General features: G+C 46.0%; 1 protein-coding gene across 1 annotated transcript in view; it reads left to right on the top strand.

Annotated features, from left to right (window-relative positions):
• LOC119648962 (lachesin) overlaps positions 1 to 13105 on the top strand; it is a 220066-nt gene that overhangs the window by 204871 nt on the left and 2090 nt on the right. The window contains exon 11 of the mRNA XM_038050882.1: positions 8887 to 9105. Coding sequence (XP_037906810.1) covers positions 8887 to 9105 — 219 coding nt within the window. The remainder of the gene's footprint in view (positions 1 to 8886; positions 9106 to 13105) is intronic.

Genomic DNA, 13105 nt, shown 5'->3' with positions numbered 1-13105 from the left:
TACAGATTCCTCTGGGGCTTCCCAGTTCTCTCTATGCTCCAGGGTAACTTCATACCTTCTACTAAACAGATGTATGGGGACGCGAGAATGGAAAGGCATTGTAAGAACTGGATTCAGTACTCCGAGTAACTCTTCCAATGATCTGTGCCACCAACATCCGTTGATTTCCTCAGCACACAGCAATCTCTGCATTAGCATAGCATGCATCCACTTAGTTAAAGCATCATCAACATCAGGCACTCTGGCGGCATCATAAAGTTTTTAAAAGGAGCACAATCAAATGCCCCTTCAATGTCCACGAACAGCCCATCGCGTATTCACCCTTCCGAGTTGCATCCTCTATCTTTATAACCAAAAAATGAAGAGCAGACTCACAGAACTTCCCAAGCTGGTAAGCATGTTTGTTTTCATTTAGTGGATGCGATCTAGGTGGGTTTCCACGGATGTGACGCTCCACTAGTTTCTCCAAACCTTTCAGCAAGAAAGAAGTCAAGCTGGTCTATCTGAAGTTCTTTGGATTAGAATAGTCATTTTCCCAGGTTTTGGTATGAAGACTACCTTAACCTTTTGCCAAGAGCAAGGCACGTAGCTCTGAGGAAGACATCTTCGAAAAATATTTCCCTAAGTGTCCTAAGTGCTCCATACCCTCCTTTAGCATAGGTGCCATCCATACCGGCTGCTTTGAAATGTTCAAAAGACAGTATGGCAGCTGTCATCTTTTCATTGGTAACAACTGCTATCCCAGTTTTCCAATTCACCTTGCATAACTTTCGTGTTGAAGGTGTTGCAAGAACCGTCAACTCTCCCTCTACCACTTCTCTCATCCGTTCTCTCGGGTGATGTATTTCTAGGAGGATCTGTACTGATTCCAGTCTGGAGCTCATGGAAGTACCGTCGGGTTTTCTAAGTAAGCCCAACTTGGCCGACTCATCCCTTTTGAGGATTGTGCATAGTCTTGAAGTCTCTCTTTTGCTTTCCAGTTCTACGCTCTAAAGGAGTTTCGTTTTGAACACCTAACGAGCCTCTTATATTCACGCTGTGAGTTTCCAAAGTTTCATTCTTATTGATTTTGCAAGCGCGGCTCAGAAAACGCCTGGTGGATTTTCTGAGATTTGCAGTTCCCGGTTTCACCAAGGAACCGTTCTACCGCTTTGACCTCGGGAATTAGGAAAAGCCTCTTTATAGCACTCTGAAAGTGTTCAGTTCAGAATTTCCAATTTATCTTCCAGCAGCAACGGAGTCCTTAGTCGCTTAGGGAGCTGTACTTTATTGTCTAGAAGTTCATTCAACTTTGTCCAATCCCTTTTCCTAGGATTCCGTCTTTGTATTCAGACTATTCTCCCGTAATAGTCAGATTGAGTTCTATGTATCGGTGATCTGATAGTGGGACCTCGTTTAGCACCTTTTGAGGAACAGGTTGTTAGGTCAATTACTTCGCTTCTTCTCGGTCCCACGAACGTACGGGTGCACCCTACGTCTGCAATCATGACACCAGCTGAAGTGGTGAAATTAAATAGCTTCTCTCCTCTTGGATTGCATTTGCTACTGCCCCAACAAATATGTTGAGTATTCGCATCGCAGTTTGAAGCCATTTGATAAATAAGCGGAGGCAATTATGATGTTTTTCCTCTCGCCATTAATCGGATATTGTACGATGATCATAATTAAGTCCTGGGAATAGAACTGTCTCAGCATGCTTGCCTCTAACCGTCTTGACATCAGGACGCAAGCTCACGGTCTTATGGATCTTTCGTCGTAGAAGATCCTAGCCCCCTTTATTGATCCAATGCCACAGTTCTGGCCACGGTTCTGGCACCAGAAAGATATACGGGAAATCCAGTAGCTTTGTCATTCTCGCTGCCAACAGGTAGGAGGGGGCTTCGGCATGCTGCAGATTGATTTGACCAATCTTTATGATTTTCAACATAAACTTAGTCTATTGTGTTATGGAAAACAGTTAGAAGCGTATCCGGCAGTCCGCGTGTGACGGAGTTTCCCCCACATCGTACCGCCAGAGACTCGATCCCCTCGTGATTGATTTCTCTGAAAAAAGCTGCACTTGGAAGTACCGCAGTTCCCATGTTCTCATCCACGAAAGATCTCATCTCATCCCGCAGAGCATTCGTCTGTTTTCCACTTAACACCTTAATTGGTTTGCGGTGTCCGGGTTGCATAGATTCGATCACTCGAACTGGCATCAAGTCAGTTCCGTTCACATCCCTGGCTTCCCTTTCTTCCGCATGTTCCCTGGAAGGTCTAGCAGAAGTGACTAGCAGGTAGGATTCGCTCTGTAGTCCCTTCACCAGTGCGAACCCCCATAAGGAGGTTCGACCAATGTGTGCACTATCCTCCGCGCAGCTCCGTTGTGGGAAAGCGCACCGAAGATGCTGCAATTAGCTCTATGTTGTAGGAGTCGAAGGTCATCATTGTTGTTCCCTCTGAAAATGGAGATGATGCTCTACAGTTTCCTGATATGATTGAATTTAAGTCTATCTAGGAAAAAGTGGAGCACCATATGGTGACTTCCCCGACTCTTTTCGTGCAGTTCGAATACCAATTTGAAACCCTCTACGTTTGTAGATTTGTCCTTCCTCGCATTCATGAACTTTACCCTCCAGTGTCGCAAGTTCATGCCCAGGTTCTGTTCATCCAGCATGCCGAAGATGCCTTCCACCATGCTTCGAGGGCTCGGTAGCCAATATCCGACATGATATGTCCTGCGCAGCTTAGTATTCAAAACAGTGAATTTGGGCAAACCGCCAGAACTCAAAGCCGGGATTGCCTGCCGGAGCCACTTTAAGGTAGCCTCGTCAGTGCACTCCAAATGGAGAAGTCCATCACGAAAACCTTGATTGTTAAATCGTGGCTTCGTTCTAGGCTCCAGCATTTTTTTCCACAGGCATTCCCGGAGGATGGTAAATTGTCCCTCTGACATTTTGCCATCCTTGGAGGAAACTCCCACGGCAGCAGTCAGAACAGAGGCTGCAGCTTGCGCATATGTCATCTTCCTTCCCGCCTTCGTGTCCGTATTCCTGTGGAAGGAACTAGCTTCATTGCAATCTCTCTCGCTGATTTGATCACTTCCTGGCACACCAGTCCTAATTCCCGCGAGACGCATGGATATAAGACCCAGTGCGGAGCACAATAAAGCGTTGGCCACAGCAGATGTGTTAGTCTTACGCTTCTTGCGCGCATTACCGCTGACAGAAGAGTCTGGTGCGTCCAGTGTGGATCTTCCCGGGGTTTCCAGTTTATCCGCTTCCTTGGGTCCGATTTCTCTGGACGTTACCGCGCCTAGTGCTACAGCTACGTCCATGTCCTCATTCCCAAGGCGCTTCATCTTCCTTCGCAGTGCTCTCTTGTGCCGTCGACTTGAAACCTTTCCAGGATCACGATGTCTGGGCCGCTTGGATCCATTTCCACATACTGGCCTTAAACCAGTAGAGTCCACGACACCAGCTTCCCGTTCTTCCGTTCTTCCCGGTAAGGATGAAGGAGAAGGTTCTGACAGGCAGGATTCAGCCTGTAGTCCCCCCTCCTTAGTTGCCGAATTGCACTGAACATCGAAGTCGATGAGAAGTGACCAAAAGGCCGGTCGAAATGGCTATGGCTACACGAGATGGTGATCGCGTTTACTTAGAGCAAGCCTATAACCAAGGGAAGTGGCGAATCCGATGATATGCCGCTGGAAAGAATTCCTTCCTCCCTTGCGTATTGTACTCAGCCAAGCGTGACGAAAGCAATCAAAACTCTCTCTTTTTATGTCCTAGTATCGGCATCGGACTGACAAATTCCCTATGGAATGAGGCACATCCACAATACTATGCAATGAGGACTTTCGGTACAGAGGAGTAATTTTACGATAAGCAACCAAAGGCAGACCAGAAGAGATTTACTATAGGTAGCATTCAGATCGGGAAGTGTGACTCGAATGTTTTTAACTAGTGTTGGAAACATTTGCCAGAGAACATGATTTTTGGGACCATAATACTAACACAGAGAACACTTAGTCACTAGCGGCACATTGTTCAAGCATAGAATTCCAAGTCACCGACAACGAACAGCAGAACATTCAAGCCATCTTCCGGATGCCCGCAATAATGGAAATACAGATATTCACTTAGGAAGTGAAATAACTACAATGGATTGGTAATGGTCAAAAGATCAGAGGTGGGTGGAATCGACGGACATTCCCAGGGCATAAAAATGGAGAATCATCATCATAATCAACTGCGCAATCACCTGCATCCGGTCTAGGATCGCCTTAGCAAAGAGCTCCAGACATCTACATTTTGCGCCGAAGTTCATCTACCCGATATCCCTAAAAGCTGCCTGATAGCTTTGCCTACTCATGATTCATCACTTCATCTAAGGCAAACAACCAGGCGGTTCCGTCATTATGTAGGCTACAGAACTGTGTATCCCCATGTAAGGTGCCAAAAATTCTTCGGAGGACTCTTCTCTCGAAAGCGGACAAGTTGAATTCTCCTATCTTTGCCGCTGACTTTGCCTCCATGTAACTCCTCTTGCCTTCATTAACGTGCAGCCGAAGGTATCTTTCTCCGACTCTGAAGTCTCCTCTGTAACGATGTAATATAATATCAGGTTGACAACTGAGTCTAACTACCTCAAACTGTGGGCGGCTGCATTCCCAATATTAGACAGTACTATATCTAACTCTTCATAGGCTTCAAATAAGATTTGGAATGGGGTGTACTTCTGCATGGCTTGAACCTGACTATGTGGGAGTCCCCGCATATCAAAGGAAGCCGTGAGAGATTTGGGTACAATACGCCGAACCACATATTCTGCACTGGTCCACCCGTATTTTCATTATGAGCTTCTTATAAGCTCGGGTGACGACCACGTCATCCTCAATGAATGGCACACATGAATCTCTCCGTCTCAGCAAAGAGCTCCCCAGCACACAGCCATCTGTTCGACAAATACAAATCGACTAATGGCTGCCAAATACAATCTAAGTGTTTACCGTGCATTGCTTTCGACTTCCATTCATCGATCCCCACTTGGCCCGACTTCCCCCCACTCAGAGGATTGGCAGATCGATCCTTCAAGTTAAGTAGAGTCAGTCCTGCCCTACAGACAGTCGCATCCAAAAGACACGTCTGCTCTTTGCTGTAAAAATAAGCGCGCAGCCAGTCCGCTTAGCGATGATGTCGTGCCGTCACGTCAACCACGCCCCTACCTACGATGTCATGCAGCAGATTCATCCGCTCCACGGCAGAGTTTGGATGATGCATTCGGAATTTCGAAATAGTTGTCTGTATCCGCCACTGGACGTTTTCTAGATCGGTTTTCGTCCACGGCAATATTCCGAATGCATAAGCCAATGAAAGGATAACGAATGCATTCAATGCGTTTATTTTATTCTTTCCCGAGAGATGCAATGCCAGTACCAACTTTACATGTCGCAGGAGTTCGGGAAGCAGAACATCCTTCAGATCACCTACTCGAGCATGTGTTCCTCGCAGAACTTCTTAGCATTTTTAGATATCTATCTCGGTCGTAGCTTGGATGAGGGGGTCACCAATGCTATGTCCATCCGAAAACCACCGTTGAACATGTTCACTATTCGCAACAGACTTTTAAGGTGGCCATCGGTACCAGCATACAGCTTGGTATCATCTAAGTACATTAAGTGTGTCAGTTCGTACTTAGCACATAGGCCATACTTTATTGCAAACCGTGCCCCCTAGCATCATTCAGTTGCCATGAAAGGAAGCTCAGTGTCATGCAAAATCAAAAGGGACTCAACCAATTCCCCTGGAAGATACCCCTCTGTATATGGACAAGCTCTGAGGTATTAACACCCTCAGATGTACGCACTGATAAGGTGGTATAATACCCTTCCATGGACAGCGATTAGCTAGGTATGCGGTACACTATCGAAAGCCTTGGCATAATCAATATAGCAACTAAAGAGGTTTCTTTGGACTCTAGTTGTTTGTCCTACAACTAGCGAGTCGAGTTGCTCTTTGCAACCCCTTGACCACACTCGGCAGCCCTTCTGCTCCTCGGACCGGATTTGTTAGTCTCGAGGTGCGCATTGACCCTTCCACTAATAATGAATTCGGTCTTGTGTCCGCGGGGTCCTTCTTAAGGATAGGTAATCCCTACAGTGAGGAAGGGCGCAAATTTCTCCTGCCGACTCATGACCTGATTTATTCTGTGTGCCAACCTATCATGTATACTGGCGAACTTTTTGCACCAGAAGTTCTGCACCCGATCCAGACCAGGGCCCCTCCAGTTCTTGGGGCCGTCATCGACAACTGTACAGTCTAGACGCTCTGCTAGGATTCGTTAAGTGATCTGAAAAAACTCCGCTGGTTCCTTGCGTAAGTTGCATTCTGAACATGTCTGGAGTGACTTTCGCCATACTGTCATAACCGACTGCATATGACAGAAAGTTTGTGCTCTAGTGTGTCCAGAATTTCAACTAAGGGGGTTTCACTGGGGATAACATTGTTTTTGTAAACCTTCTACACTTTATTTCTTATCCGTCTGCTTGCATTGCCATTGCTTATTTGGTTCAGCCTAGCAATGTCCTACCTTAGTGAGTCCCGTCGACGTTCCAGATGAATTTTCGCCGGTCAATCTCTTCGGTCACTCAAAGCAATAACGCGGTAGCGAATCTTCTGACCGTACAATCTGACAGCCGTAACTGCACCACAATGCACAGGTGATTGTAGTTGCAGTGGCGAAATATCATCACATAGTCGGGATGCAATCTCATCATTGATTTGAGATAGAATTCTTAGAGTTGCTGGAGATTCATAGAGCCTAGGAATACGTGGTCTATGCAAAGAATCCATTTCCGAGAATTCTAGACACGCTCTTTGGAATTTGTCCTCAGCGGAAACCTCAACTGGACGGTGGAGAACAATGCTTCGGCGAGTACTGAAACTGTTGCCTGCAGTGCGGTGTGGTGTTGTGCCGCCATCTCTGCCCCCATCGACTCTTGGTGACCGGTTTCTGCGATGATCTGATGATGACCATCTGTTGATGGTCCGGATTATGTCGCTGCGAGTTATAAAGCGGTGCTGGTCTGCGACTCGCTGCAGAGTCACGTGCGCGAATTGCGGGAAACGCTCGATGAATCTCTGGTAGAAAAAGCGGCGGTAAGATGTTGTACCCGCCCCCGCCGTTACTTCGTAGTAGGAGCGGATAATGAAGAGGTTCATTTCCTCAGTCCACTTCATCCACTGCCTACGCGAATCTGATGAAATGGTGGCCACAGATTGTGGCGAAACTGCTGCAGCAGGCGGACAAATGCTCCTCGTCGTCGTGCCGCCTAGACATCGAACCGCTCCACGGCTAGCGGTTTCGATACCGTGCTGTCCATTACAGGAGCCTGACCCCGTAACCAAGTTAGACGATTCCCGCCGTTTATCTGTACCGGACCTTAAATTTCTACCTAACTGCCAGGTGTGGTGATAGCTTCTTCAGTGAGGAATATGCATGACTGCAAAGTTTGTGTAGTTTCCTCACCTACTCCCTGAGACGTCGCGGTGGCATAGCTATTCAGACTGAAGCCATGCTTCCCCACTCCTTTGATAACCGGGCTTGGAACCAACTACGGCGAAGTGATTATTATATTATGAATTTTCACGCTATCCCTCAGCAGGACAAAATGTACTCCTGTGTGGCCTTTTTATAGCCCTACGTTTATTAATACGCTGTTCATCGGCAAGAAAATCTGTCTTGTCACAAACAAACTTCTCTTATAAATCCCATTTTTACATCTGCACTTCTGCAACACTCCAGGAAAATTGTATTTCAGCCCCAAAAGGCTTAATTTCATAAGAAGCTTGTACCTTCACTTCCTTTACATGGAGCCTTTGCCAACAAACTGATTACAGGAGATCCAAAAATGTCATTCCATGTATCATTCTACAGAAATGCATTTCGAAATTCTACTTCAAATACAATATAATCCTTTTAAAAGGACTTTTGAATGAACATCTGTGTCAAACCACCCTTTGAGCCGATGCTGGCCGTCTGAAAGTGGAAAGATACTTGCCAGTATCAACCCAGATATATCCCTTTCTATCTACATAACTTTTCCAGATACTTTTCCTGTACAACTGCCCCATACTGACAAGCTTCAATTTCCACAGAAATTACTCAACTTCCTTGATCAACTGGTCAGTTCTGCAGAAAAGCTTGATGTACACAAACCGAACTGTTACCAGCAAATTTTTCTGCTATTGATGCAGAATTTGTGAGTTTCCGTACTGGACTTACCAAGCAATTGAAGATACTATTCTGGGTCGATTTGGAAAGAATTCCAAAAAGGAGATATTTTCAATGCATCCATTGCTCGGTATAATCCTCCGAAAAATGTATGTTCGTAGACTTCGAGGTGCATCTGGAGTAAAAACATAAATATCTCTTCAGCATTACAAGATACAAAAGTGGAGACTTTATAGATGCCCTGGACAAAGGAACGCATGTGAAATATTTATGCATTGATAAGGCATAATGTTCGATTGTCGATTTCCCCGGTATCCTCCATGGCTTTACTACAAATTGCTTCACTTCGCCAATTTAATCAAAACTCAATTCAACTTTACTAAAAAATCGAATCAATCAAATGTAAATATGAAACTGTGTAAAGCAAATCCTCATCCTTGAATTCTATACACGACACATGCGTTCCGCCCACCATGCAAATTACAAACAAATGCATCGTCCTCGTATATGAAAATAACCAGGAAAAATCCATGCCGATGTGAATGTGAAAACTGATCGAAAGGTTAACGGTGGAAAAACGTTCGGATATCGTTCGAAAACGTACAATTTTTTTTCCTAGATTCGCTTCAATTCAACCAGTTCCAATTCAATTTACGTTGGTCCTTCTTTCAGATCTGATATCACGCAACGATACACCTCGAGTGGTGCAACCGGAGGTAGTGTTCCCAATGCGGTCTGAGAGTCACAACACAGGTTCCGCATCAGTAGCATCATCAGCTTCCGCCTCATCCTCGAGCGGAAGTGGACCAGGCGATAGGAAAGGTGCTGTAGCTATTGGCCAAAGTATCTTTGATACGGACTATCCACCGAAAGAGTATGGACACGCTGCAGGTAATTTTTATTGCTCTTGGATGAGAACGAAATGTAGTCAGAGCAAATGTGTTTTGACGTACCTGGACAGGGATATGTATATTAGATGTAGTGATATAAAATCCTTTATGGCCTTGATCATGGTAATCCTAGGAAGTATCAACAGAAAGGTGCGATGTAGCTTTCCAGGGACGAGATTAAATTCCAGAATGGAGTGTTTTACAATGAATGTTATTGACTATGACCCTCCAGCTCCAGGAACGTGATTATCTTTACTTTATGTGATATAATGTCACTGTCATCTGGGTTCGGGGCAATATTCGATTTCATGTTCTTGCCCAAGGTCGAAGGAATGGGTTTGTCTGGATTCGGTATTTAGGGATAACGATTTTTAGCGTTTACTTGACGCCGAATGAGGCAATGCCGGACTTTCGCCGGCCTGATGCTTTATAGGATGCTTTTGGACACGGAGGGGCGGATTCTGGTAGGCGGTGATTTTAAAGGGAAACGGATCCTGAAAATGCCGAGAACCCGGCTTCCATTCCCCAATAGGGTCCTAGCCGTGACAAGCCTTCCATGTACTGGGGAACGACAAAAGTTGCCGACCTACAGAGGAAGGGTCATAAGTTCCGCCGTTTGGCACAACGTTTACACACCCACGAAGGGGCATGCGTCATGAAGGCAGAGTATAGATCAGCAAAAAGGAGACTCCGCAGGACGATAAATAAAAGCCAAGCCCGCGGCTGGCAAAACCTTGTCAACAAGGTGAAAAAGGACCCGTGGGGACTTGGCTATAAATTTGTCACCCGGAAAATCTGGCTCTGCGGAAGCACTGCATACTAAGTACCGACAAAATGGACCGCATTTCACGGGCATTATTCCCCAGATATCCTGCCGAGGTCGGATCTGGAGTATCACAGGGATCCATCCTAAGGCCAGACCTTTTGGACGCTCCTATAAAAGTATGCTAAGACTTTCCATGCCAAAAAAGAGTCACAACTCGAAGAAGCAATTCTCTCATGCCGAGGTCACGTCGGGAGTAGCACAGGGATCCATCCCAAAGTCGAACCACTTGGACGCTTCCTACGATAGTCTGCTAAGATGCGCCCTGCCAAAAGAGTCACGCTAGGTCGGTTATGTAGGCAACGTTGCCGCACTTGTTCCCGGACGCACAATAGAACAAACGCAAAGTAGACTTAGCTCATCGATGTGACGGGTAGACGGGCCCATGGTTTCAGCCTTGGGCTAGAAAAAACAGAAGAAGTCATCTTGACCAGAAAGAAAATTACGACCCTGCGTCCCATATCCAAAATAAAACCAGCGGTTATATTCCTGAGTTTAATGCTCGCGTCGAAAATGAGCTTCTTCGAGCAAATCAAAGCAGACCGGGCTCTATATCTCTAGGAGACGTCTTCTCATGGGAGCAACGCAGTCCGTTCCACTCTATGGCGCAAAGGTATTGTCTGATACCCTTGGCAAGGAGATGCATCGTAAGCGTCTTCCTCAAGGTCGAGATGGGGAGCTTTGCGAGTGGCGGCTGCTTATCGCACTATCTCCGAACCGGCCGTGATGGCGATCGCGGGGTGTGATCCCCGTTGCCCTCCTTGTCAAGGAGCGTAAAGCTATCTACCGCCGCAAGGGCGAGAACTTAAGAGAGATCGTTGCCCGTGAAGAACGTCAACACACCCTTACCGAGTAGCAACTCTCTTGGCAAAATAAGACAAATGAGACAAATGAGGCAGATGGACTGCTCGGCTTATCGACAATTTAGACCCGTGGCTGAACCAAGCGCACGAGGAGATTGATTACTTCCTTACCGACGGTTGAAAAGCTGCAGCCCTCTAAGTTCAACATCGTCCGCTTGCGCGACCCAGAAGTCGCTCGACAGCTGCTGATCAAGCGGCAAATATACTGAGTAACCTGCCTGAGAATATTGATTCGCATTGGGCGCCATCGAAAGTGCTCTTTTCTCGGGTGCTATACAGGTGACGTCTCGAAAAGCAATCATAAGATCTGGTTGACTGCGGAATCGTGGAAGTGGTTGAAGGCTCTACTGGCCACTGCGTGCAATGGTGGGCGTGGCGCACTTGGACTCTGACATCGCGCCAAATTCCGGAAAGTCCAGCGTAGTGTACGCCGTGGCAAGAGAGTATTTACTATTGCGCTAATGAGAGAAGCGGAAGATGTCGCAGATCGCAATGATTTCAGGAATGTATACTGCATCACAAATCAGCTCCCATGTGGTCGCAAATCTTTCGATGGTCCTGTGAAGGATGTCAACAGTCGATTTCTCATCCATGACGATCAACAACTGAAGAGGTGAAACGAAGATTTCGCCTCGGATACCAGTTGTTGCGCGCTGATGATGGTGATATGCAGATTTGCGGCCGTTGTTCATCGAAAGCTACAAGTTTCGATTGACCCATATCATAGGGATTCTCTGACTTGAGGCAGTAACAAATGAAGAGCTTCATCGACAAATGGAATAAACGTACTGGTGAGAAGACCAAAATAGTAATGAATAAGTTATCTCTTCTCATCATCAATCAGTATCCTGTTTAGGAATCAGTGTCCTATTGAGACGTACCTTTGTAAGAAAATCCAGGCATACAAGTTTTCGCCGAAATCTACCAATTCGGTATTCCTTTAAGCTTCCCGGCACCCTGCCTTGGAGCGACGCTCTATTTTGAACCAGGTCTACCACGTTTTCTCTTTCAATCATTGATATTGCGCCGATATATTTCTCCATGCGGGTTAGGCCCCCACCAACCTAGTGAGCCAAATTCTGTAAACAATCAGACAATATCACTGGTATCACTCATAGATTTCGTCGTTATATACGCGACCAGCCTCCTGTAGACGCCCAGAAATTTTTCAGGAGGAACACATTACCCAAAACTGGCAACGACGACACGTAGGTGTTGTTTACGTGTTATGTTTCACATCGGTTTGGTAACCCACGTTAGCAGAGCTAGCCTAAAACTTAAAAAAGTAATGAAATTGACCATTGAGGTCCGCCCGCAATATTGAAGTTCTATTCCAAGTGTCTACACGAAACCTGCTTGCACGTAACCAGGGTCTGAAATATGAAGTGACCGTTTTAGATACTTCCATCCCTCAGGTGTCGTTTACCAAATTTCACGGGCTCTTAAACCACTGCGTGGAATCACGTCAGAACCTGAAATACAACGAAGGAAATGTCACGTAAACCTATCGGGGAAGATACGTAAAGTTGCGCTGAAAATACAAAACAAAGCCACATCCTAAATCGACGTCTCATCTACCTCGAATGTCAGGAAGCGCTGTCTTTGGGTGCAAACGCTTCCTTGACAGCTGCATGTCAGATATAGGAATGAATACTCAAATGAAAGCTGGATAATAATGATGGCTAGCGGGATCCTGAGAAGGTTAGTGTATAGATTTGTGGGTTACCCAACTGCGAATTTCAACCTACCGAAAAGGGATTAACCTCACGCCGAAGGCTTTTGGTTACAAAAACGGTCTATGATTGTTTTCGTATCGAGGGTATCGAGCGAGAATTTGAACCCCATAAGTCTAGGGAAGTCTAGGGAAAGTGAGATGGTGAGGTTCTCGAAAGTACTCCACTTCCTGGTAGCACACTATCGGCAATGTGCTTTTGTACTCTGAAAAGCCATGTTGGAGAAAACATGCTTTGTTAACCTGGGACCCGGATTCTAACAGACTTCTGATTGCTAGATTTCGATCCAGGTTGAGGAGCATCACAATTGTAAAATGTTATGCACCAGCGGAGACTTCCGATATTGTGGAGAAGGATGCTTTCTACAAGCAATTACAAGGAGTTCTGGGGAGGCTTCCTAAGGGTGACATTCCAATGATGATGAGTGATCTGAATGCCGAGGTAGGCCCTAACAATATGTTGCTCGAACATATGATAGGGAACATCGGTCTTGGCGTATTGTGGCCCACTTTTCGCAAGGTTCAACATCGACCACTTGTATGATTCAGCAGTCACTCAACAATGGGAGAACTATCTTTCTGA

Source organism: Hermetia illucens, chromosome 2, assembly GCF_905115235.1.
Source record: "Hermetia illucens chromosome 2, iHerIll2.2.curated.20191125, whole genome shotgun sequence".
Classification (NCBI taxonomy): Eukaryota; Metazoa; Arthropoda; class Insecta; order Diptera; family Stratiomyidae; genus Hermetia; species Hermetia illucens.
The sequence above is the reverse complement of the archived record's forward strand: the minus strand, read 5'-3'. Positions and strand labels throughout refer to the sequence as shown.